Source organism: Balaenoptera ricei, chromosome 4 (assembly GCF_028023285.1).
Source record: "Balaenoptera ricei isolate mBalRic1 chromosome 4, mBalRic1.hap2, whole genome shotgun sequence".
In the NCBI taxonomy this organism is placed as follows: Eukaryota; Metazoa; Chordata; class Mammalia; order Artiodactyla; family Balaenopteridae; genus Balaenoptera; species Balaenoptera ricei.
The window spans coordinates 65,821,453-65,848,044 of NC_082642.1; the positions used below are offsets into that span (position 1 = coordinate 65,821,453).

The 26,592-nt window shown below is 37.5% G+C and overlaps 1 protein-coding gene across 1 annotated transcript in view; it reads right to left on the bottom strand.

Moving 5' to 3' along the window:
- Positions 1 to 3,517: 3,517 nt before the first annotated feature.
- The window catches only part of SLC2A2 (solute carrier family 2 member 2), a 29,561-nt gene continuing 6,486 nt past the window's right edge, over positions 3,518 to 26,592 (bottom strand). Inside the window, exons 2-11 of the mRNA XM_059922000.1 lie at positions 25,089 to 25,181; positions 20,726 to 20,988; positions 15,732 to 15,856; positions 12,998 to 13,113; positions 11,931 to 12,093; positions 11,255 to 11,442; positions 8,739 to 8,843; positions 4,782 to 4,883; positions 3,919 to 4,122; positions 3,518 to 3,831 (exon numbers count right to left, since the gene is read on the bottom strand). Coding sequence (XP_059777983.1) covers positions 3,631 to 3,831; positions 3,919 to 4,122; positions 4,782 to 4,883; positions 8,739 to 8,843; positions 11,255 to 11,442; positions 11,931 to 12,093; positions 12,998 to 13,113; positions 15,732 to 15,856; positions 20,726 to 20,988; positions 25,089 to 25,181 — 1,560 coding nt within the window. The 3' untranslated portion in view covers positions 3,518 to 3,630. The remainder of the gene's footprint in view (positions 3,832 to 3,918; positions 4,123 to 4,781; positions 4,884 to 8,738; positions 8,844 to 11,254; positions 11,443 to 11,930; positions 12,094 to 12,997; positions 13,114 to 15,731; positions 15,857 to 20,725; positions 20,989 to 25,088; positions 25,182 to 26,592) is intronic.

The window sequence follows — 26,592 nt, forward strand, 5'->3', positions numbered from 1 at the left end:
CCAATATCAATTTTCTTAAATGTGGTTATTTTCTACATAAAATAAAACAACACAGTATTTGGAAATATACTTATTGACATAAAACTATAGTGTATACATACTATAAATATGTATACATTCATATAGTTTATGTATGTGTATACATACTAGTAGTGTATACATACTAATAAAACAAGTTTATTTTCATGATGATTCTTTCTAATGTGCACTCAATTAGAAAGCAGTAAAAACACCAGCAGATGGCTCAGAGTGGTTGACAATAAACCTTTTCTCTTCAGGTCACTAATACAGAATTGTAATGAAAAATTATATATACTTTACTCAGCACCTTTGCTTAGGACACTGTAAGCACAAGATATTGCCTGATACTCTGCTTTATTTGCTACGTTTGCAACAATAAGCTAGCAAGAAGAAGCAGCTTATGCATGTATACTGGTTTATACACTTTTGCAATTTTTGAGGCTTATCAAGGTTTGGTCTTGCCCTGTGATTCAATCCTATTAAATTACATTTAAATATGATATATAGCATTTTATTTTGTACTTAGTATTAGCCAAAGAAACAATATTACATATAGACCTCTTAAAAAATAACTTAGGCAAAAGCAAGTTTAAAAAATACAATAGAAACTCTTATAACCTACTTAGAAATATCAGGTATGGGTTTAAGAATTAGATAGCCTAATATCTCCCCTAATTCTTACCATTCCCTTGTCATCGTGAGACTGTTGCTTGAAGTAAGAAAATATTACCTTGAATTTATAAAACTTTTTCTTATTCAAAACAAAAAATTGGAACTATCTTATATATGACAGTCCTGTATCCTAACAGTATCTTCATGAATACTAATTCTAAGTAACATTTATTGAGCGCCCCCTTTGTACCAGACACTCTGCTTAGCACGTTACGTTTAATCCTCACAACAACTCTCTGAGGTAGGTATATGATTGAGCCCTCTTTACAAAAGAGGCCTACAGTTTGAGGTTCATGGAAGGAAAAAGATGCAGATGGGGATGTTTATACCCTGGTCTTCCTGAACTCCTCAATAGACTGAGCTCCTTGAGGAGGGGCATTCTCTTACTGTGTCTCAGCATGCATTACTGTGCTGATCGTGTAGAGGAGAGTGGGGAGAAGGAAGTGAGAGAAGATCCTTGCATTGGTGTCATGACAGTGGGCAACACTAGACCTAGCTGATGAGTGGCCAGACCAAGAAGTGTAATCATGCTCCGAGCAAGCTAAGAGAAAATCACATTTGTAAGGATGTTAGAGTATGAAAATAATTCCACAAGAATGATAGCATACTATGAAAATTAAACATTCAAACACATGTCTAATTTCCCTGGGATTAAATCTAATTAATAAGTACTGATATTATTATATATTATGATGAATATTGTTGAAAACCTAGGAGTATTTTTTTATCATGTTAAGCTAGTTCCTTTGTCTTAGCCTCTTATTTCATCTTAATGTTTCTTTTCAACTCACTTGTATCTCTGAAAGGAAAAAATTATGAAAGGGAAACAATGTATGCCATTTACATTTCTCTGAGGCAGAAAACTTCAGGGTCTGAATTTTTGGTATTTGTGGTCAATCAGAATAATTAATTAAAACTTAAAAGGGGTCTTTTGGGTTCTTTATTTAAACCTTTACTACTTTATTCTAAATGAGGTCAGGAATAGTGATTAAAGAATGTGAATAAGTCACATTCATCGCCTATAAATATGTTAAATTTCTTTACCAGTGCAGCTTTGGGCTTCTCAAAGGCCATCAGCATCCTGATGCTTCAGCATCCTGAAGAAGACAGGAGCCGCAAGATGAGCCACTTTCCTGCTTCTGCCCTATTCAGAGTCCCTACTTTTTTTTTTTTTAACAGAGTTCACAGTTTAGCAAAAAGGTCTACTGAACAATTTAAGCTCACTTTGACTGTGTTCTGAAGTCCTAAGTGAAAGTAGTTTATCCCAAATTGGCCCAGAGGAAACAAAAATCAAAGTGAAAAGAAATAATTTCATGTTGTTTGGAATGTCAAATTACGTAAAGGTAAACACCTTTGGTAAAAAAAAAAAAAAAAAAAAAAGGAAAGAAAAATAAAGGAGAAAAAGAAAAAGAAAAAAAAAACAACCCCCCACCAAGTGTTCAGTATTGTTTTTCCCACTCTTAAAGAAAACTTTTTTAAAAGTGCCTTTCTTTTAGGCACATTAAAGCAACTGTAAAAAAGATTGATTCAGTGCTCTACTTTGTGAGGAAAACAGCCTGGAGATACTTTAGCTCCCTGCTAAGCCTTTGGTATCCATCAGAACTGTATTTCCATAGCTGCAAAATTGTAAGTGAAAGTCTGTTCAATTATCTGTGTATTTCCAATTTGTCCACATAAAAGCACTTGTAACAGTGCCTGGCACATAGGTAGTGTACAATAAACGGTAGCAATTGCAATAGAACAGCTTAGATAGCATCCATATACTGCTAAGGCAAAAAAGGAAACATCAAATGGGATGATTGTTTTGTGTTAGGGAACTCAAGTCTTTTCAAGAAAATTAAAAAAGGATATTGATCAAGTCTGAAATTAAACATTCATGAATTTTCAGGAGGCTGCCTTCAGGATCTTCCAACCTTACCTTTTCAACTCTATTTTAAAACATAAGAATTCAGAAAATATTTTTTAACAAACAGAGCAATCTTTTACTTCCAATATCCTAGGTTAGACTGTTCTAACTTATTTGGAGTTTGAGGAGATATACAAAGTGTTTGATTTATCACTATTTGAGTATATTTTATAACACAGCTCAGAAAACCAAGCTGTGCTCAATTAAAAAGCAAGACAAACTATAGCTCAAAGGATTGAACCAGCAAGGAATTAACATGGGTTTATAATAGCTGTTAATATTAACTGATAACCCATGCTAAATGACCAGGTAAAACCTTTTAGTGTTTAATCTTACAAAAACCATTTGGTCATCAAAGTAACAAAAAAAAATTTTTTTCCCCAGATACTGAAAGATTTTGGTAAGTCTACCCAAAATAAAAGTTTTTCTTTATAACCATATTTTAATGTGCTTAATAAACTATTCCACATGAAAAATAACAGAAAAAACTTTTTAAGCACAACACAAATTCTAATGTGCAAGAAAAAAGCTGAGGGGAAAAATTGGAAAAGTTATCAATTTTAACATGGACCTTACTGCCACTAGTCATATCTCCTTTAGTATTGATATGAGGTCTGTGGGTAGGAAAATTCCAACTTAATCGTATTTAAATATGTAAATATTGGTTGTGTCTTCAGGTTTCTAGTCACGTGCAATGAAGCAATAACTCTGAAACTGCTTCAACTTCAGGATACTCTTGTTGTAAAGGACAGCTCTAAGAACATTAGAATGTACTTGCCATTTAGTGTACCAAAATGAGCTAGACTTTTTGGTTTACTTAATTATAGAGTCTTACCACCCAAAATAGATTCTCGAAGTTAAAAAAATACTTTCTTTGTAATATTTGATGACATTTCTGATCAAAGCCTATAACATCTCTTTAAAAAATAAAACAGTACTTCAAGATGTAGATATAAAATTCTCAAAAAAATTGTCATTTAAAAAACACCGCTTCTTTCCTGTTTCTGTACCTGTCAAAAAGCAGGTTATCTTTACACAGTCTCTGTAGCTCCAAGGAATTCCATTTCTACAGCAGCTTTTGGTGCTTTGGCTGAAGCACTCTTCTTTTGGAACTCTGCTGCGATTTCCTCAAAGGACTTTCCTTTGGTTTCTGGAACTTTGAAAAATGTAAACAGAGTAAAGGCCAGGACTATACCAGCAAAGAGGAAAAACACATAAGGTCCACAGAAGTCCTGCACAGAGAATAAACAGAGTTCCAATTAGCAGCTCTTCAACCTTATCTTCTGTTCAGTAAATTTGTACAGTATTGGGCTGCTTACCGCAATGTACTGGAAACACAGAGCTATAATGAAATTGCAGGTCCAGTTGCTGAACGCAGCTATTGCTAAAGCAGCAGGGCGTGGTCCTTGACTGAAAAACTCAGCCACCATGAACCAGGGGATGGGGCCTGGTCCAATTTCAAAAAAACTGACAAAGAGGAAGATGGCTGTCATGCTCATGTAACTCATCCAAGCCAATTTATTCTGAGGAGAAAACAGAAACAAAGCAAAAGTGGAACTGACATTGACTGCTTCTTCCTTTAGCTAGGTAGATTCTCATTGAGTTCAGAGATGACATAGCTCCCTTCTTGATGTGTTTATATTCAATTAAGTATAAGTTATTCTAGTCATAGACAAGTTTATTAGTCATCCTTAAATCTTTTGTGCTATAGGAAATCCTCTGGATTAGGATTTTCCATGACTCTTAGTCACTCTTTTCCTGCAAAAGAGGAAAAGCAAGGATCCAGTGACCTTTGCTTCTACTCATACCAAGGTTGCTAGACAGGATGCATGACCTCCTGTAAAGCAGTGGATGCTGGTGCTGGGCTGGAAAGGTCTAGGTGCTTGTCCAAGGTCACACAGGCAACCAAGTGGCAGAGCCAGGATTAGAACCTGGTTGGGCTAATCCCAGAGCTTGCGCTCTACTATTATATACACTGCCTCTCTGGGTAACAAGCACAATTTACCTGCTGATGTTCTATATTTAAACCCCTAAACTAATTCTCTTTTTCTTTACATTTCTCCTTTGTATTATATGCTGTTCCTCTTGCTTTATTTCGTAAGTCAATCTCAAACGTTTAACCTGCAGCTCAGAAGTGCTATCATATGGTAACCAAAAATCTCAGTGCAGGCACCAAACTCACCAGTAGCACAAGTCCCACCGACATGAAGATGGCACAAACAAACATCCCACTCATTCCGATTAAAAACAGAGAGCGGCGCCCTGCCTTCTCCACAAGGAATACCTAGGAAAATTTTAAAACACATTGGCTTTATACTTAAATCGTTTTTACTGCCAAAGAGATCATTTCAATTTATACAGCTGGAAAGAGGCCATTCTGTTATTCCGTTTTACAGATGTGGAACTCAGGAGGGGAGTGACTCTTGCCTGGGGTGGCAGAGCTGGTCTCAGTGAACAGAGGTGATTAACAAATACTGGCTTCCTTTCGTCACATTGATTTGAACAGGCCATTCTAGAGAAAGAACCATAGCATTACCACCACCTGATGTTTATCACTTTGGGTACAATATTTAGAGACTGGACATCTTGGATCTCTCCCAATATATTTCCTGTAGACTTAAAATACGAAGGTCCTACATAAAAATGACATTAATTTCCCTTCTGATAATTATCCTAAGTTATAATTGCAAGGGTTTGAGCACTGCAGACCCCTGAAACAGTACAACTGTTGATGTGTTAACTATTCTCATCCAACTTTCTTACTGCAAATAAAGTCAAACTGTTACCACTCAGGGGCAGCATACAGAATTTGATGGCCTTACCAAAATAGTCAGGTCCGCATTTTTCTGGTGAGCCTAAATGTACCTGGTGCTGGTAATGAACTATCCACTTGAAAAGATAAGACTTTAAAGCAAAAGGTTAAAGTGCTTTCTTATCCTAATTCAGGAGATTTGGCGTCGATTCCTTTGGTCTGTGGATCTTTGCACTAATGATTAAGATTTACAATTAGCCAGGACCAGAGTTTGTTGAATAGACTCTTGCTTGATCCTTGGAATACTGCCAAGGTTGGTGAGTCACACACACAAAAACTACCTGTCATAATTTCTCACTTCAGTGAGTAAATTGGTTAGGCTCATAAATCTATCAGTAAATCAACAGCAATCCAATACCCTTAGTATAGTGAGCTTTGGCTCTGAAAATATCTGAGAAACATTTCTTTTCACCTACAATGAAAGCCCCTTTCATCTCAGAGGCATTTCATATTAGAGTTTCAAATCACTTCCAGGTGGTAAGCAAGGAGCCACATTAAAAAAAATTTTTTTTTAAATTTTCTTTATTTTTTTGCTCTGTGGAGTCTTAGTTGCAGCATGCGGGATCTTTCGTTGTGGTGCACGGGCTTCTCTCTTAGTTGTGGTGTGCAGGTTTTCTCTCACTAGTTGAGGCGTGCGGGTTCCAGAGCGTGTGGGCTCTGTAATTTGTGGTACGTGGGCTGTCTTGTTGAGGCGCTCCAGCTCAGTAGTCGCGGAGCATGGGCTCTAGGGTGTGCGGGCTTCAGTAGTTGTGGCTCACGGGCTCTAGAGTGCAAGCTCAATAGTTGTGGCGCACGGGCTTAGTTGCCCCGTGGCATGTGGGATCTTAGTTCCCTGACCAGGGATCAAACCCGCGTCCCATGCATTGGAAGGTGGCTTCTTTACCACTGGGCCACCAGGGAAGCAAGGAGCCCACATTTAATTGTTGAGAAAAAAGTGGGAAAAACAAACCTTTCTCAAGTTCATAAAATTTCTCTATATATTTTGACTCTTTAATTATGACTTTTAAATCTGATTTGATGACACCATGTCAAGCTGCCAAGAAAACTGGAGGATTTCTTCAGGAATAAGGACTTTTACTGTGTCTGTTTCTTCTATTTCTGAACAATTATTGTTAATAGGATTATAAACTCTAAAACTATATGCCTTGAAAATTGAGTTGGACTCCCTCCTTGGGGCTAGGTGAGCACTAAGGAAGGGGTGTGATACAGGGTGAGATTTGGTCAGGGGACAGAGATGTCTACCTGACCTTAATTCTCATTTTCACTGCGGACACTGTACATTGCTCAGATCCTGGATACCTACTTGGAGCCACTCTTTCTCCTCTAGACCCATGCTGCCTTCCAGTTCCCTTTATATTCTTCCTGTTTTGTTTTCTCACTCAAGATTACAGGCTCCCTTATACCAGCTCATTAGTTTAAAAGAAAATATGGAAATGTGGAACATAATTCAGCATCGAGTTAGGAAAGTCTATCTCTTTCTCCAAGTACTCATCCAGAAAAAAAAGATTGATTATGTTCCTTCCAAATTGTTGAAATATTAATATGTTATCAGTACATAATCCTAATTGCACATCTTTATTTGAAAGGATACACGGAATTCGGTAACATTGGTTGATTTTGGCGAGAGAAACTGGATGACTGAGAGGCTGTCCTTTTTGTACTTCTTTGAACTTTAAAACAACTTTTTAAAAAGAAATATAATTTAAAATGTTAACTGTTATCTGTAGTCCTGGAGGGTTAATTAGACAGCTGATTAGAGTTGACTTTTTAAAATTATGTCAGTCATGCAAAAACTTTCACAGAATAAAAGGATGAGTTCAAAAACGGTATATTCAAAATAATCAAGGCTCTATTTTCAAAACAACTCCTCCCACTCCATGGGGCTGGCTGGTGGGGGGGAGGACAAAAATGGAATTCTGCAGTAGTTTTCTCTTTAGGCATTCTTAGAGTTTGGGTTACCCTGATCTTGATAACATGATGCTTTACATAGCAAATCCTGTTACACGTAAAATGTTTTAATCAGAGTCTCTATATGAGAAAAATATGTTGAAGTGGGATTTGCAAAAATATTATCTCAGGAGGCAAAAGAATGAGAATAGTCCCTTGGATTCCATCCTAGTACCAAGCCTTTATTGGTTTAGAGTGGCCTTTTGGATTGAACAGGCATTATCTCTAAAGGCATTTCTACGGAAGAACTGGTGTTCCCTTATTATCTGTTCTTCGTCTCTTTCCAAGGTCCAGTTCTGTTTAATGTGGTCTGGACAAACCTGCCTTTTGATCTAGGTAGCCAGGCTGTAATTTATTGACTACTCTAGGTAATAGTTAAAAGTCCATGTGCAGAGAACGAAAAGCAAGTGACTAAAGTAGATTGAGTATATAGCACTGTGACCAAAATTAAACAGCACAAGCTTTTTTAACATCTGCATTCAAAGATAAAAATAAGCTCAATTATCCTCATTTTAAAGTGAGTTACATTAGTTGGGAAGTTTGGGGGGTTTTGTTGTTGTTTTTTGTTTACTTTAATTCTTAGATTGTTATATTAAATATTATTACTGTCAATATACTGAATTGTTCCTTAGATAAGGTATTTGGTCTTAAGAAGAGTATATGACCTCTTCCCTTGTTGAAAAAAATTTTAAAAAGTATGTAATAACATTTGACATTTGAAAAAAGTTACATTTCAAAAATAGCAATAACATTTCAAGTTATAAACCGCTTCTATTCTGTCCTCTCATAATATCACAGTCATATACATCACCAGAAGCCATGGCCTTGTGAACTACCCGGAAGTTCTGCCCAATGGCCTAACATCATAAGAATTTACTGAATCAGTTTAATTTTGCTAGAGGCTTAGATATCTAATTGAGAGGACCATGTTTATTTTTAAAATGTTTTTTCTAAGATGTCAGGATAAAAATTTTCAACCATGGAAGGAGAGGATCTAGGATCCAATGTTGATAGAAATGACAAGCTGTTTGCTAATACCAAGGGGCTTAAGTACAGAGCAAAGGAGAAAGAGCCCAGGTATTTACACAAAAATACCAAGCGTCTGTGTCCCCAAGTGAGTTACTAATTCACAAATGAGTGACAAATGACATCTTCAGCGGATAAGGAGGACCAGTGATCCACCTGTTCAGTTATGCCTAATCTCAATGCGGTGGTTGGTTATTCACATATAGGACTCTTCCTGTGACCCACTTGGTTCTGTCTACATACCCACTACATGTGGACAATAAGTCATAGGTCACTTTTATATTACAAGGTTATTTTACTCCCATTTCTGGACTGAGGAACAAGCAGAATATTTATATAGAGTATTTTACTTACGGAGAGAGCAGTGAAAACTGTGTTGACAGCACCAACTCCAATGGTTGCATAAACAGGTTGGCTGATTCCAGCTGTCTGAAAAATGCTGGTTGAGTAGTAAAATATCTGCAAAATAATAATAGTTTAGCCTTAATCAAGAAGCCTAGCACTCATGGCTTTAAAGCAAGAGTTATTTTAGTTTGTTTATTTTTAGGTGTTTCAATGGAACCAGGGTCCCTAGAACTCCCAAAAGGCTTTATCCACCCTCTTCTTCCAGGGAAGGAGAAACCACAATCTTCCTTCAGTGTGTAAAGCTTCCAGTCACTTAAAAGTTCTCCTTATATTTAGCTGAAAACTCTACATCTGCACTTTATTTTTTTGTTAAAGTATAAAATACATGCAAAAAAGTACACATATCGTTTTAAGTGTACAGCTCAATTAATTTTCACAAACTAAACACACCTGTATAGTCTAGATCAAAAATAAGTCATTTCCTGCCCTCCAGAAGCCCCCTAAATGTCACCCTTTTTTCAAAGGAAACGCTTTCAACTTCTATCCTTATAGATAAATTTTGCCTAGTCTTGTACTTGATATAAATGGAACCACATAGTGTGTATTTTGTATCTGGCATCAACATTACGTTTGTTGGAATTATCCATACTGTTGTATTTTCAGGCTGTTCATTATCATTGCTGTTTAGTGTATAATTGTATTAATATACCACAATTTAGTTACTCATTCTACTATTGATGGGTATTTAGATAGTTATCATTTAGAGTGGTTATGAATAGTGCTGCTATGAACATTCTAGTACAAGCCTTTTGGTAAAATATGTATACATTTACACCTAGGAATAGAATTGTTGGGTTGTAGTGTATGCATGTTCTCAGCTTTGATAGATACTGCCAAACAGTTTTCCAAAGAAGTTGTGTCACATACATACTACTATATATAAAATAGATAGCTAATGGGGACCTACTGTGTAGCACAGGGAACTCTACTCAGTACTCTGTAATGGCCTATATGGGAAAAGAATCTAAAAAAAGAGTGAAACTGAAACTAACACAACACTGTAAATCAATTATACCTCAATAAAAATTAAAAAAAAAAGTTGTATCGATTTGTACTCTCACCAGTGTGTATAAGAGTTCTGGTTGTCATTGCATGTAACCCAAAATTTTCCACCAATCTCAGTGGATGGAGAAATCTGATTCACAACCTCCCTAATAGGCTTTATTATTTAGTTATGTCCTTATGTTTATAATAGTCTTTTAGATCATCTTTTTTGTTCTGTCATCTTCCATCAGTTCCTTTCCCACATAACATGTCCTGCTGCTGGTGCCTCTTCCTGCAGACATGGCTGACGCAGGAGGACTGTTCAGGCTGTGTTCAGTGAGGAGTGGATTACTCACTGCACACCAGCCCACCATTTTAGGATACCTGACAGCCTGTGGTTCGACACTTCCTGGCTGCCTCTGAGTCAGGCACTGGGATGCAAGCTAAAGCAGGGAGGTTTAGAGAGATTAAGTGTTGTGCTATTGGATATACAAGCAGAGCTGAGAGAGAGGATACAGATTTGGTCTCTGAGCCCCAAAGTTATAAAGAGTTAAGAGATAAAAAATGAATGTCAAGGACCTGTTAAAGGAGGATGGAGACCACAGCAGAGCGGCATTCACTTTGTGGAGTGAGGCTCAGGTCTTCTTTTGCTTCAACTCATGCTTCAACTTTTGCTTTCTTTGCTTCCCCCAAGTCTCTGCCCATGCATCAGTCACCCCCAAAGTGTCTTTGTGAATCTAGGATTGGCTCACTATAAAAGCCCAAACCACATTTTTAACAGCAATGAAAGGGGATAAGTGATTTTCTTTATCTAGTTTCTAAACAAATGCTTAATTTTTTTCTGCTAGTAGCTAATTGTCAGTAGAACAATTTTAGTCTGCATAATACGAGAATTTCAATTCAAAACCTAAATGCTAGCTAGTTTAGTACTCAGAATGTTTTTCAGTCATGTCTTTTCTATTACCCTTACTCACCAATATCATGTCAGTTCACTCTATTGTTTATTTTGTGTGCTATCTCCCCAAATAGAGTGCAAGTTTCTTGGATAGCAGGAAACTTCTTTGCACCAGGCTATTTGGTATACTTCATTTAAATAGACAGAGGGAATCATGGAATCCTTTTGCTTAGGCTATCAGAAATCCTAAATTTGATACTCAACTCTGGAAGCCCCTTGTAATTTAGTCTTCTAGTTATATTTATTCTCCTTTTCCCTCTTTTGTATTCATTATGACTTGCCTTTTAACCTTCATCATAGTAGACATGCAGACCATTGATTATTGACATTGAAAAAAACTGTAAGCTGATTTTAGAAGGCAGATGAGTCAAGACAAAAAATTAATGCTCATTCAATGTATTTGTTGTAGTAAGACATGTGATGTCAACATTTTAAAGTATCCTTTAGTTATTTAAACTCAAACCCCTTTCCTCATCTATCTTAATTCACTTTGCTCTTAAGAGTTAGGGGACGTTCTTAAACTTACCCCATTGATTCCAGAAAATTGCTGAGCCATGTGCAGCATCAATGCCACTAGAATAGGCTGTTGGTAGCTGGAATTGGTGAAGAGCTGAATTATGGAGACTTTCTTTTCACTTGATGCTTCTTCCCTTTCTTTTCTCATCTCAGTGATGTCTTTGGTGACATCATCACATCCTCTGAGTCTTTTCAAGCCTGTTCCCCAAAATGATCAGGTTGACACAACTCAGGTCAAAACAAAAATAAATTTATTTGTATTATGTTATTGAAAGAGCTACAGTTCTGCATAGCCCTTTCTGGTACTTAATAGCATGGGTGTTGGAAATTCTTTCTTGTTAAATTAAATCCTGCTTTTTTATTTCTCAAAAAAGCAGAACATTTCCCTTCATCTTATGACAAACAAAATTGTGATCCTCATTATCATAGAAGGATAATGTAGGAAAGGTCTTTTAGAAGTCTCTGTATGTGGATTTTCTGTTCGGGTTTGTGTGAATGTTTATGGTTGCAAAATGGCATGCACCAGTCATATTAAGTGATCTTGCATATTCTTCTTACATATAATCACTGACTTCATTTGGAAAGCACTGGTACCAATTTCATGAGTATCCATTCATGCACACTCTTTCTCATTAGCTGATAGTTCCAAAACAATAGGAAGAAAGTAAAACCACCCATAGACTTACTTTTCTTTGCTTTGGCTTCCTCATCCAACTTGATGTAAAGGTATCTGGGGCTTTCTGGACAGAAGAAGAGCAGCAAAGATTGCAAAACAGCTGGCACAGCAGACAGACCAAGCAGGATGTGCCACAGCTCATGATTGCCCAGGATAAAGTCGAGGCCAACGATCTGAAAAGTCAGGGAGGAAGCATATCAACTGCACATCACTTTGGATCTGCTTTCTGAAACAATTTGTTGAAAAAGCACATTGGCTATTTGATAGTAATCCCTGACAACTGTGACTCACGTATGCACAAGCATGCACAAGATGAAAACTACTGCTAGTGTGTCTCATCTGAACTGAATTATGGACTCCTTGTTTTACAAAGAATTCACCTAGATTTGTTTTCATTAACTCCTATGGGACATTTAGGATGAGAATCAACCAAACTTTTAAGCACACATTTGATATCTAAAACAACAGCAAAAATCGTGCATCTTTGGACCTTTGTTAAAAAAATTTCTTCTTACATTACCCAGAACTTAAATAGAATGGGGTTACATAGATAAAACAATTACTCTGATGAGAACTAGTTTTGTGATCCCTACTGCAAGTAGTTTATCCTCTGGATAGCCATAGGTTTGAGGTTCTAGGACTCCCTCTGAGAACGTAGGACAGAAGGAAAGAATACAGTCAGCTGAACAAAAACTGCTATTGTAAGCATTTGCATATTAAATTTGAGCAGGTAAGATGCTCAGAACAAAGGAAACCTGGGTAGGCAAAATTTTGAAATTTTTTATTCCTTGAAATATAAATGGAATAATTAGATTCTAGAATAGCTCCAGCAGTTCAAGACTTGGCTTACCAGGTCACCTCCAGTGCCAACCCCACCACAACTCCAAGGGGAAAAGTGAGGAGTGGAGTAGTAGTACTTTAGCTTTGAGCTAAAAAGCCTATGTCTCTATACCACCTCCACTACCACCTGTGGAACTGCCTTTTTCCTCTGTGTTGTTCTACAGTGAGAGTGGACAATCAGGGAAGGAGAAGTTGGGTAAAGTAGAGGATGGGTGAGGAAGGGGATGGGAGTTTTACCTGACTAATAAGAATGCCTGTGACAATGGCCAGCTGATGAAGGGCACCAATAGCACCCCTGAGCGTGGTTGGAGCAATTTCACCAATGTACATTGGAACCAAGCCTGAAATTAACCCTAAATGAAACATGAACATAAACGTTAAAGCGTAGCAAGGACTATCTCAATAACAATAATTTTAAGTACAGTCAATATTCTGCTGAAACTCCCTTCCTGAGTTCATTGGAAGGAAGAGCCCTTGTCACCAACAATTACACACCGTTTACGCAAAGAATGTTTGTTGATGCAACTCCAAATGAAGTTGTAGTTGGATATACAAAGAGAAAGGAATGGTTAGTGATGCATTTGGCAATTATTCATAGCATTGTCTTATTTAGTTAAAAAAAATCCATGTTAATATTGAGTTTGTACCATAATGCCTTAGGTTATCTTCAGAAAAGAGACTGAAGAATGCTTTAACAATATTCTTAAAAACACAATAATATTCTCACTCTAGATTTGTGGGATTAAAGGAAATTAGAACTTATCTAGGCCAACTTCTTTACTTGATAAAGGTGAGAAACAACTTAGCCAAGATCACAGTGCAATAGAGTGTTAGTGGAGAACTACAAGCCCTGTCTGAGTTTCCACAATGTGGAGGTGCCTCAAGATCACAGTTGAGTTGGCCAGGCTGAGGGGGAAGGTGGAAGGGGTTGAGGAACTCAGATGCTCTTCCCCCAGTCACTCCAACCAGAGCAAACCTAGCTTCTTTATTCTCTCCAAATAATAGGCTTCAGAAAAGATTTTATTTGCATAAAGACTTCTGGTGCTTAAAGGAATACTGAAATTTAAAAAGCTCTAGGGCATTCTGCCTTCTATAGTTTTCCTAGTTGCAGATGTAATCAGTCATGTTGGAAATGGTGGAGTATCTAGCCATTTGCTGAGTGCATAAAAAGGTCAGAGACTATCAATGAGCAAGGCTGAATGCGATGTTTGGCATTTTCTTAAGAATTTAAAAGTAAGATTTGTCAGAGACTTCCTCTTAGAGAGACGGCCTGCCTATCAAATATATAGAAGATGCTTTGAGGAATTGTTTCAATATTTTTTTTCAATATTTTTTAAGGCTTCAAATTGTTCTTAATATCACATGAACATTTACATGATTGATACAGCATCTGAATTTCTGCTTTTACATGTAACTCTAATGTGTGGTCTGTTGATCTTAAAGAAGAAGGGGGAAAAACCCCATTTGTTTGGTCCTATTCTAGGCTGTACTATTTTTCTGTAATGCCTAACATTATACCCCAAGAACAGAAAGTGCAGGTAAGCTCACAGGTCTGAAGTCACATGAACCTGAAGTCAAATTGTATTTCCTATAAGTTTTAGCAATTTTAATGCTCATAATAGAATCAGACGTAATTTTAAAAGGTGGTTGGAGAGTACAAGTTACTTGGCTATGCTAGTGATAGGTTGCTCCATGTTATGTTTACAGCATTTATTTTCAACTTTACCAAAAATATTTTGTAATTTTTTTCTTGCTATATTTTAAAAAATAGAGAGAAAAGATAGAAGAATCATGATTTGGACTTCTTTGATTGTGTTATTATTTGCATTTTACAGAAGAGGAAACTGAGTCTCACATTCAATTACTAAGGCCAGACAGAGACAGTGCCAGAATCGATTCACTCTGAATCCAAAGCTTTTTCCACAAGTGGGGTGACTCTTTACCTGGATCAAGCTACCCTTTCAGTTATTTTTATTAGCATTGAAAACAACAAAAAGAGACAAGTAATCTTAGACTTTTGTTTCAACTGATCATTGAAGATGCATGGAATTATAGTCTTTCCTCTTTGCAGGTAAAATTGTTAAAAATATTTTATACACCATTTTGTGCCCTCACCTTTCCTCTCCCACCCCCAATGGATATTATTAGTGGCTATGATTTGGGACAATGGGTGTCGCTGGGATTGAGAAGCAAAGATTTGACTATTTTAGAGAATGCACGATCCTCCCTTTCTGCTGATAAGTTGCTTCAGGTAGTTTGAAAAGCTGTCTCCAAGAAATAGTGATTCAGCTGTTTAGATGTGAAGTTCTTAGGAGGAGCAACCTTCCTCCATTCTGCACTCCTCTACCAACTGATTCTGCCTGATTCCCTCTCCCCATGGTTAGCACCACTTTAACTCTTCAACCAGCTACATGTGGAAGCATTTAGGGCTAGGGAATGTGGTGTGAGAGATGGGCCAGGATGTCAGGGTCTTTCCAGATAGGAGAGACAGAGACATCAGTGGCCAGGTAGGCCATAAGGGTAGAGTTAGGGGTCTGGGCATAGCAGTCTTCCACTGTCTACTGAACAACAGGAGTAATGATAACAGCTAGCACATTTGGCAGTTTGCTGTAGTCAGATTCTATGCTGAACACTTATTCTCACAAGCATCTCCAGGAGGTAGATACTGTTATCCTTCTCACTTACTGGATAAGGAAACAAAGTTAAATAATTTGTCTTAGATCATACGACTAGAAATGCTGTCATTGCTGTGGATAAGAATATACCCTTACAACTCCACTTACTGGTCCCAAACCTCCCTGACTCAGGACTACAACTTTATGTTACTGCCTTTCCCTTTCACAATGTCACTCAAGGCTCAAAAAAATTCCCTACATGTAACCACATCTGCCTTCAGAATAATTTTCAGGTGTGTGTATGTGTTTGTGTGGGAGTGTGCGTGTGTGTGTATGTGTGTGTGTGCATGACTTACCACAGTAGAGTCCTGATATGCCTCTTCCTGAAATTATAAGAATGTGAGATGGTCCCAATTTCGAAAACCCCATCAAGAGAGCTCCAACTAATGAGAGAATGTTTGCTACCAACATGGCTTTGATTCTGAAAATTTGAAAAGCAAGGATTATAAATTTAGCATCAAAACTTGGTAAAATTATTTGCTTTCAGAGCATGCTGAGATTTTTACCTAAGACTGAATATTTTAATTTTGCTGATAGAGCTAGTTGGGGAATCTTAAACCATGATTGCTACTTTGATCTGTCTGTGGGTTAAAGCATTAACAATAAGTAATATATATATAATGAGAGAATTTGGGTTGCATGTACCTGATCTCCACATTTTGATAGAGATGATTCAATTGTAATGATGACTGGTTTGCCTTAATATAACACTTCTGACACCTTTTCAAATAGTTAACAATTAAGTTTTCTAGAAGTTGATTGTTTTAAACAATAATTGCCTGGTGATAGCGAAATTTAATTCCGTAGTTGTAATCTATGACATCCCTTTTTTTTTCTTTTAATGGTACAAGTTTTTAGTTGATATAGATCATGAAAGGAACTTTCAAAGTTAAGTTTTCTTTAGTATGAATTATTTGGAAGTAAATTAAAACATGCTTTTACTTTAAGCCTTATCATAGAGAACTATAGTTATCCCTATTTTATCATTGTATGCCAGCATATTTCCAGAATCTATGAATTAATGTCAACCAATGTAAAATATGTAATAAAGCTGACAATAGCAACAAAAACATCATTTTCAAAATTAATCATATGAAAATTGACATTTGCAGGTATCTGATACTCTTCCTCCTGTTAAATGGGAAAGTGAGGTACACAAAAACCTTCTTCAAAGTTCAGTCGATGCTAAGGCCAATAAAAGAATTTGAGTGAACAGGTGTGAAAATTTTTGTCCCACAAAGAAATGTAGGTATCTTGTTATGCTCTATTTCAGTGTTTCAAACTTTAATAGGTGAGCTTTTTCTAAGCAAGTATCTTAAACACCAAACAGATTTTTTTTTTTTCTGGAAAATAAAACTATATAATCTCATACTGCAATGATTGCCCAAAAAACCATGTGATAGGCTGGATAATACCCCACAAGAGTCCACATCCTAATCTTCAGACCCTGGGAATATGTTACTTTATATGGCAAAGGGATTTTGCAGATTGATTAAATTAAGGATTTTGAATTGAAGAGATTATCCAGTCGGGCCCAATGATGTAATCACGACTATCCTTATACTAGGAAGGCAGAAGAGAAGGTGATGTGATGAAAGAAATAAAGCTTGTAGTGATGTGCTCTGAAGATGGAGGAAGGGGCCACAAGCCAAGGAACAGAAATGGCCACCAGAAGCTGGGAAAGGGAAAGGAAATGGACTCTTCCTCAGAGCCTCCAGAAAGAATGAGCCCTGCTGACACTGTGACTTCAGCCAAGTGAAACTGAATTTGGGTCTCCAAAACTGTAAGGAAACAAATTTGTGTTGTTTTAAGCCATTAAGTTTGTAGTAATTCATTAGAGCAGTAACGGCAAACTAGTATATGCAAGTTATCAACTACCCAGAGACAGGTAAAAAGAGTGCTTTAGAGCTGACCAGCTTCAGAACTGCATAGTAGAAAAAGACAGGGGTGTTTCTCTGTGAAGTGCTTTTTCTTTACACAAGGACAGAGGGCAGGCAAATTCAATAATTTACCCTAGGAAACTGTTACTAGCTAGCTAATAGTATATTCCATTAGGCGGGAAAAAGATAAAAAGTCGTAAAAGAGATAGATAGCCTGAAAGTATTTTTGATGCCGGATTGCTCTAAAGTCCCTCTTCCTTACTACCGGTGGATGCTGGAGCACTCTATACACCTTAAAGGATTTTAACTTCTGCTCAGACGTGAGAAATGGCCAAGAATAAATAATCTAAAAATACACGAAATGGTTGAATCAGGGAGAAAGAAATATATGTCTAAGTATATTTCTTTAAATCTTGCTCTAAATACTTCTGTAGGCATAGGCTTCTTCATCATCATCATCATCTACACTTGCTGCCTGCTCACTTTGTGCCAAGCAGTGTACTAAACCTTTTATATTCATTTTAATTTAATCCTTACAATAATGCCACGAGGGAGGTATTTTTTTCCCCACATTGCAGATGGAGGGAAACGTCTTAGAGAACTGAGGTAACTTGCTCATTTTCACATAGCTATTAAGTGACAGAGCTGGGATTTGATCTGTGTGAAACCAAAGGTTAATGCTTTATTTTGGTGAGTTCCATTTTTGATACAAAAGGAAGAACATATTCAGAGGCAAGCTGTGTATACCTTCCTTCACTCGTGGTAGTGTGGATTGCCCAGATCATGGTCTCCCCCACCTTAGCCTGGTACTTAAATTTTAAGTAAAATTTGACTTTGAGAACCCAAATCTATAAAATAGTGGCTATAGACATCTATTGACTATTAACACAATTACAAGGAAAGATGTTTTTTAAAGCAGTAACGGAAAAGTACACTTTTATTTACTTTTAACTAGTAGAGCAATGACCCTGGCAATAAGGACTATCATGTTATTTCTTAGTGAATCTCCCTAGAAAAATAGTTTTGTGAGAGAGACTGAACTATTTTGTCTTAATTTTGAAGTTAAAATTATTAGTTTTAGGGCTATTTTCAAGGAGGATCATTTTTCTACCGAGAGTTGGAGGAAGTCTCACTTTAGTTCACAATAAATAATTTGATAAATGGTCATTTGACATTGTTTTGGGGTATGACCATTGTTGATGCTAAATCCTAAGACCGTTTTTTTTTTTTTTTTGGCTGTGCTTCGTCTTAGTTGCAGCACGCAGGATCTTCGTTGTGGCATGTTTTAGTTGCAGAATGCGGGATCTGTAGTTGAGGCATTCAGGCTCTTAGTTGTGGCATGCATGTGGGATCTAGTTCCCTGACCAGGGATCAAACCCGGACCCTCTGCTTTGGCAGCACAGAGTCTTACCCACTGGACCACCAGGGACGCCCCTAAATCCTAAGACTTGAGAAGACATGCATCCTGATTCCATCACCAGGACACTAATTAAATGTTTTAGAGTAAGTCACTGTATTGTTAGAATCTCGTCTTTAAATGAGGGACAAGGGCTTAAATTTTTTCTTCAGTGATGAGAAGAAGTATAAAACATCAATAGCTGCTAAAAGAGTCGGTCTATCCATATTTAAAAATTTAACTTAGCTTTGCTTAATTTTATTTATTTTAGACATAATTAATCTAGAAAAATTTCCAACTACTGCTTAAACCAACTTGGTGCAAATTGAAATGATTTTTAAATTTTTAAAATAATTAAAGCCAGTTAATGACCTGCATAATTTATGGATACTGATTTAAAGATCAGCTAAACACCAGTAAGTTGATAAAAATTTGAAGAACTGACCATTTTCTTTTATGGTAGAGGAAGTCCCTCTCAAATAAGAGTAAGAATAAAACTTGCATTACCATGCTACCCATTACTTAAGAGAAATTCTTACAGTCTTATTATACGAAAGCTCCAGTACAAGAGGAAGAACTTATCAGAATTTAATAACCAGAGAGGGAAAACTATAATTTAAAGTAGGAATTTTAGGACTTCCCTGGTGGTCCAGTTGTTAAGACTCTGCACTTCCACTGCAGGGGGTGCGGGTTCGATCCCTGGTCCGGGAAATAAGATTCCTGCATGCCATGTGGCATGGCCAAGAAAAAAAAAAGTAGGGATTTTAATAATTAAATGAGGGACTCCCCTGGTGGTCCAGTGGTAAAGAATCCGCCTTCCAATACAGGGAACGCGTGTTCGATCCCTGGTCAGGGAACTAAGATCCCACATGCTGCAGGGCAACTAAGGCCACGCGCCACAACTACTGAGCTCGCGTGCCTCAACGAGAGAGAGAAAACCCGCACACCACAACTAGAGAGAAACCTGAGCAGACTGTGTGCCATAACAAAAAAGATCCTACATGCCTCAACAAAGATCCTGTGTGCTGCAACTAAGACCCAACGCAGCCAAAAAAAAAAAAAAAAAAAAAAAAAAAAAAATATATATATATATATATATATGGAAAATAAATAAATACAATAAATAAATATTAAAAAAATAGTTAAATGAATTGTAATCCAGTATTACTACGATAGTTGCCTATATCATTTAGAACTTTAAAGGTTTTTGCATTTTCTAAATTTTCCATATTTGCATGTTTTTATCATGAGAAAAAAAGTGATAAAAGATGGATACAAAGAGCAGAAAATAAATCTAAAGAAATAACCGTTTTATTTTCTGTTTTACTTCCTCTCTATGGGGGTGTGGGGAATCCAAGAGCTTTAGTACATCACATGACTAAATGAAATTTGAGTGTAAAGGAGTTCCACTGATGTTTTTAATCCAAAACACGTAATAGAAACCAAAGTAGAGAAATGGAGACACCACTTGCTTCATCTGTGGTTGGGGCTTTGAGATAAAAGGAGCAGCAGCTAGAAACCCCATACCAAGTATATTGGGCAACTGGGAGCTGGGGATATTGACTGGACCTTAGGACCTGACTGATCCAAATGTCAAATTCTAATCCGAAAATGAAAACCTGAATGTCTGAGGAATGGAGCAATTTGATGAAGCCAACAATCGACTCCCAGGTTAAAAATTCCACGCTTGACTCCCCACTGAGTTCCTGAGTAAACCACTTGTGCAGTGGTTTCTCAATATGTTTTACAAGTTACAAAGTCAGAGAATCAGAGAGATTATCTAGAAATACACACCAAACTCACTTTTGCTGTAAATGCCTCCACTATTAAGCCGATGGTTGCAACAGATTTCTCCATTATTTGGTCCAATACCAACCTAACTCATAGGGTCGTGAGTTGAAAAAACAACTCTGAAACTACTCCACAAAAGGAAAGATGATTTCTTTCTAAACAAATTATGACACCCAAAATACTGAAGTTTCTGTGTTTATGCTTGTTTATGAAATTTGCCTACCTTCCAAGCTGGTCCCCAAGCAACCCACCAAAGAATGAGGCAATCATTCCACCAACTGGAAAGCTGGACACAGACAGGGACCAGAACATGGTGATGAGGCTGGCAGATGCCACAGGCTCTTCCTCAGCCCAAGGGGTTGGTGTTGGGACCCTTAGGAATGGGCTTGTGGGTAGTTCCTCTGTAGTGTTGATAGCATAGCTGTTGATAGCTTTTCGGTCATCAAGCGGAACACCCAAAACATGTCTATAATGGGTTATTATTACCTAAGGAGATAAAATAAAGAAAAATAGCTCCAATATTTCAAACATTCTGTATATTTTTGTTTTTCCTTTAAAATATTTGTTAGGTGTTTAAACAGGATTATCTCAATTATGTGTGTTATACACATACTAACGCGTATAGTTGTTTCAGTTGACCGTATCCTATGAAACAGAGGTCACAAATTCCAGTGCCAACAGGAACCAGACAGGAACAAACAAGTGAAGGAGGCAAGAAGGATCTTGATGACTAGAGGACTGAAATACTGTCTGTAATTTTGAGAATGTAATAGTGAGTTGGCAGAATTTATTTGTCCCATCTGAAGGAGGAAGTTGCAATGTGAGACTAGTGTTGCATGACCTTTAATTTTTTTTTTAACATCTTTATTGGAGTATAATTGCTTTACAATGTTGTGTTAGTTTCTGCTGTATAACAAAGTGAATCAGCTATACATATACATATATCCCCATATCTCCTCCCTCTTGCACCTCCCTCTCACCCTCCCTATCCCACCCCTCTAGGTGGACACAAAGCACCGAGCTGATCTCCCTGTGCTAAGCGGCTGCTTCCCACTAGCTATCTATTTTACATTTGGTAGTGAATATATGTCCATGCCACTCTCTCACTTCGTCCCAGCTTACCCTTCCCACTCCCCATGTCCTCAGGTCCATTCTCTACGTCTGAGTCTTTATTCCTGTCTTGCCCCTAGGTTCATCAGAACCATTTTTTTTTTTTAGATTCCATATATATGTGTTACCATATGGTATTTGTTTTTCTCTTTCTGACTTACTTCACTCTGTATGACAGACTCTAGGTCCATCCACCTCACTACAAATAACTCAATTTTGTTTCTTTTTATGACTGAGTAATATTCCATTGTATATATATGTGCCACACCTTCTTTATCCATTTATCTGTTGATGGACACTTAGGTTGCTTCCATGACCTGGCTATTGTAAATAGTGCTGCAGTGAACATTGTGGTACATGTATATTTTTGAATTATGGTTTTCTCAGGGTATATGCCCAGTAGTGGGATTGCTGGGTTATATGGTAGTTCTATTTTTAGTTTTTTAAGGAACCTCCATACTGTTCTCCATAGTGGCTATATCAGTTTACATTCCCACCAACAGTGCAAGAGGGTTCCCTTTCTCCACACCCTCTCCAGCATTTATTGTTTGTAGATTTTTTGATGATGGCCATTCTCACTGGTGTGAGGTGATACCTCATTGTAGTTTTGATTTTCTCTAATGATTAGTGATGTTGAGCATCCTTTCATGTATTTGTTGGCAATCTGTATATCTTCTTTGGAGAAATGTCTATTTCTTTAATTTTTAAAGAGAAGCCAGAAATCTGGATTTTTATGTAAAATTCTTCAAGTTTTAAAGGTTGGCAACTATCCAAATTGAAAATATCCTGAAGTTTGAAAAGATATATTTTCACTCCACTGTTACCCCTGCATAGCAGGATTTAAATTGGCTTCTGTAAATATTTTAATAGAAACATAAAAGTAGGAATAAGAATAAAGATTGGGAAAGATGAGGCCAAAAATAAAGTTGATATACAAATTCAAACACTAGGTGCTGTATCCTTGCTTTAGGTGAGCTCTAAGTTTATTAATAAGCTTCCTAGCAGCCAGTGAAAAGAGAGGAAAACAGTCATATATACTGGTGAATTCTGAAGATCAAAAACAACTCAGTAGTACCTGAGAAGGTGTTGAGACCTGAAGGAAGTTTCTTGTATGGGTCCTCACAGAGTTCAGTATGTAACAGAATAAACAACGTTCAAAACTAGATTTCACAGTGCCATATTTTATAATGTGTTTCAGTAGAGGTAAAGATCAAACAAAAGTATAATCGAGTAAAGGCACATCCTTCAGGCTCTCTTCCTTCTGTGTCATTCCTCTTGATGATTTGGTCACTATTCAGCAGCAATGAGCTGGGAGGACCTCTGACAAGGACCTGGAATGCAGCTGCCCTAGGTTGCCAGTCCTGGGCAAAGTCCTATGTGGTAAAATCAGCTGATGAGGGAAAGAATGATATCCTCTTACAATAAAAGAGGTCTGATCCAGACATTTACCTCATGGAAGGCCACTCTATATGGATAATATACACAGAAGAAAGGCTGAAAAGAAATATCCCAAATGTTCTCAGCAGTTTGCTCTACATGAAAAATCATGAATTTTTTTCTTCTAAAACTTTCTGCAACAGGCATGCATAGTTTTCATACTCGTAAAAAAAGTGTGACTTTAAAATACCCTAAAATAATTCCAAATGTCATTCTGCTAATAAAAACAAATGGGCCTGAATGACTCTTCTTACGTAAGGGCCTGAATGACTCTTCTTACTTAATAGTGTTTAAGCAGCTCTTTCCATACAGAAGGAAGGGGTTATAGAGAGGGCACTAAGCCGGATGTGAATGGGGGATCTCTGTGTTTAGGTCTGGCTCTAGGACTTGGATTGGAGGAGGGGAAACCTTAGATTAATTTTCCCTCCGAGATTGAAGAGGATGCTTTAAACAAGGATTTGAAAAGTTCTCCCACAAGAAGAGAAAAGGTTCTACCAATTCCAAATTTCAAGAATCCTGTTAAATTAGCATGTGCTGTTATCACCCACAGAAAAAATAATATGGCCCCCAGAGTTATTCCCTAAGTCTCTCAGCCTTGGCAAGGGCTGCCACACTCATGATGCTATGTGGTACCTAACCAGGGCACATCTTTTAGCTCAAGGAGCAACCCTTTTCAGCAGATGGACTGTGGCAAGTACACACTTCACACGTTCATACCCTGCAGTCTCTTACATTTTCCTTGGAGTCCAGTGTCGTAAGAGAAGCAGATGAAATATGATGGATTCATAGAAGGCACCGAACAAATGCTTGTACCATCACCTTATGCCACCCCTTCCCCTAGCTTCTCTTCTCTCTCTCTCTGTCTCTTTCTCTCTCTCTTCTTCATTCACTAAACACTTTATTGTTTACATCAATCATTGTGCTTGGCACTGGTGCCAGGAAGAAGAATAAGACATCAATCCCACCCTAAATGACCTGACAGTCTGATTCAGAGCAGAGGGGACGAAGTCCTGGTTTCCCCACTTATAGGCTGTGGGATCGGAGAAAAATGACATCCTTCTCCTGTCTATTTCACTGGAAACCAGAGTAGGGATGCACAAAGTAAATGAGAAAAATGATAGAAATTATTCAATATTTTTAAAAAATACCCATTCAAATAGTCAACATGGAGAAAACCCAAACTTTGTTGGCCTTCTTGACTATTATTTAAAAGTTTTGTATTATTTTACTTTGGGTCACCTATGGGAGACAGGAGTACGGGGAAGGACTAGAATCTTGTTAGTGTTAGGGCTCCTAAGTGTTTTGTTTGCTTGTTTGTCTTTTTTTTTCTTGTGATGAGAACTCAGGATTTACTGTCTCAAAAACTTTCATATATAACATACAGCAGTGTTAATTATATTTATCATGTTGTACATTACATCCCTAGTACTTATTTATCCTATACCTGTAAGTTTGTACCTTTGACCTCCTTCATCCAATTCCATCCCCTCCCCTGCCTACCCCCCACCCCCGCAGGGTTCCAAAATGTTTTGATCTGGACAAGAAATGGGCATAATAAGGTTGTTGGGCGAGTCAAATGGGGGAGAGCATATGTTAGTGCCTGACGCACAGTGAGTTGGTGCTCAATACATGTTTGTGCACTGAAACAACCCTATCCTTCCATTGTTTCCTCTTATTCCCTGGCATTTCCATCTGTGCGTCTGGGAGCTCTGAATGCATGCTTCAATCAGCTCTTAAGTTTTTTTAAAAAAAATCCTTAGGCATGTGGTATTCTAGCTGGAGTTTTCTGTGAGCTCAGCGAATAGCTGAATCAGAGATCAAGGATTATTTATTACTCTTTCTTTTTCTGTGAGGGTTTTAAAGTGAGGAGTCAAGGCCAAGTTATCAGCCTTGGAACCATGCCTGTGGAACCTGACAGAAGACCAGGATTATCCCGTGTTCCCCACGTGGACACACCTTATCTCTCTGCATGTGGAGCAGATACCTTTCTGTCACTGTTAGAAATTGCCAAAAAGAGAACTTGTGCATGTTTCACTTGCCTGTTGAGGTGCATTGATCACGCCAATGTCATATCCAAACTGGAAGGAACCCAGCACGGCAGTGAAGACAGTAAAAACCAAGGTCCTGGTGACCTGTGGGGAACGAAACACAGGGCTGGGAAACACCAGGCAATTCCAGTTACCATCGTCCCATCACTCTGCAGCTTGGACTTCTGACAGGCTCCACTGGCTGTTTCTTGCCCCTTGATACTCATTCACTGTGTGCCCTATGCTCCTGGCAGGGCTCATTCATATGGGACTGTGGGGTCACCTTTCATTTCCCCTACACTGCTAAAGCAGCAAAAATCTGGGACAGCTTCGTCCAGGGGAGGAACCGGACATACTTTCCCATATATATATGTGTATATATTCTTTTTTTTTTTTTTTTAAACATCTTTATTGAAGTATAATTGCCTTACAATGGTGTGTTAGCTTCTGCTTTATAACAAAGTTAATCAGTTATACATATACAATATGTTCCCATATCTCTTCCCTCTTGCATCTCCCTCCCTCCCACCCTCCCCATCCCACCCCTCTAGGTGGTCACAAAGCACCGAGCTGATCTCCCTGTGCTATGCGGCTGCTTCCCACTGTATATATTCTTTTAAGCTTCAAAATCAGGACTGTGAACTAGAATTGCTGCTGACTAAAGGCCACTGCCAAGATAAAAACAGTTTTAAAATAAAATTTTAAAAATCATTGAAAAGTCAAATAAGACACCAGTAACAAAGAGATAGGGAGCTCTGCTGGACGTTGCCATGATACAGAAACACCTCAAAACTCATCTAAGAGGCACCACAATCCACATCAACATCTAGGTAAAATAGTTTTCAGGATCTGCAACTTGTTGAACCTAGAGTTGTGAATTAAGGGATATTATTTTCTCCCCAACTTCATGCAGCTACAAAAAACTGTAGAAAGTGGCAGAGCATCCATCCCTTTCAACTTATAATTACATGTCTAACCATCTTAGAGAAATCATATCATGCATACAGAGTCACGTATATGGATATGTGACGCAGCATTTTTGTGCATGTTATAGCAAGAATTGTGGAAAGAATCTAAATGTCATTCAGTGGAACGGCCAAATAGATTCAAATACATCATGATACATACAACACATTATGCTGCAGTTAGAATAATGTGATTGTTATATACTGACTTTTTAAGTGACAAAGGAAATTGTGAAATCTCATTATTTTTTTAAAAAGACTTAAACCTAAGTGTTATTTGATTTGTGTGTGTTTTATGTAATTCATAGAATATTTTCTTGAAGAACAAATAACAAAAGGATGACCTTTGAGGAGGAATGTGAGACTGGAGAGGTGGGGTAAAAGAGTATTTTTCTTTTATTTATATTATTATACATTTTATAAGGAAAATATTTCATGTAAAATTATGTAATTTGAAATTTTAAAGTAAATGACATGAAATATAGCAGGAACTTTGTTGAATGAATGAATGAGTCATATCAACACAGCGTTTAGTTCCCACTCTGATACTT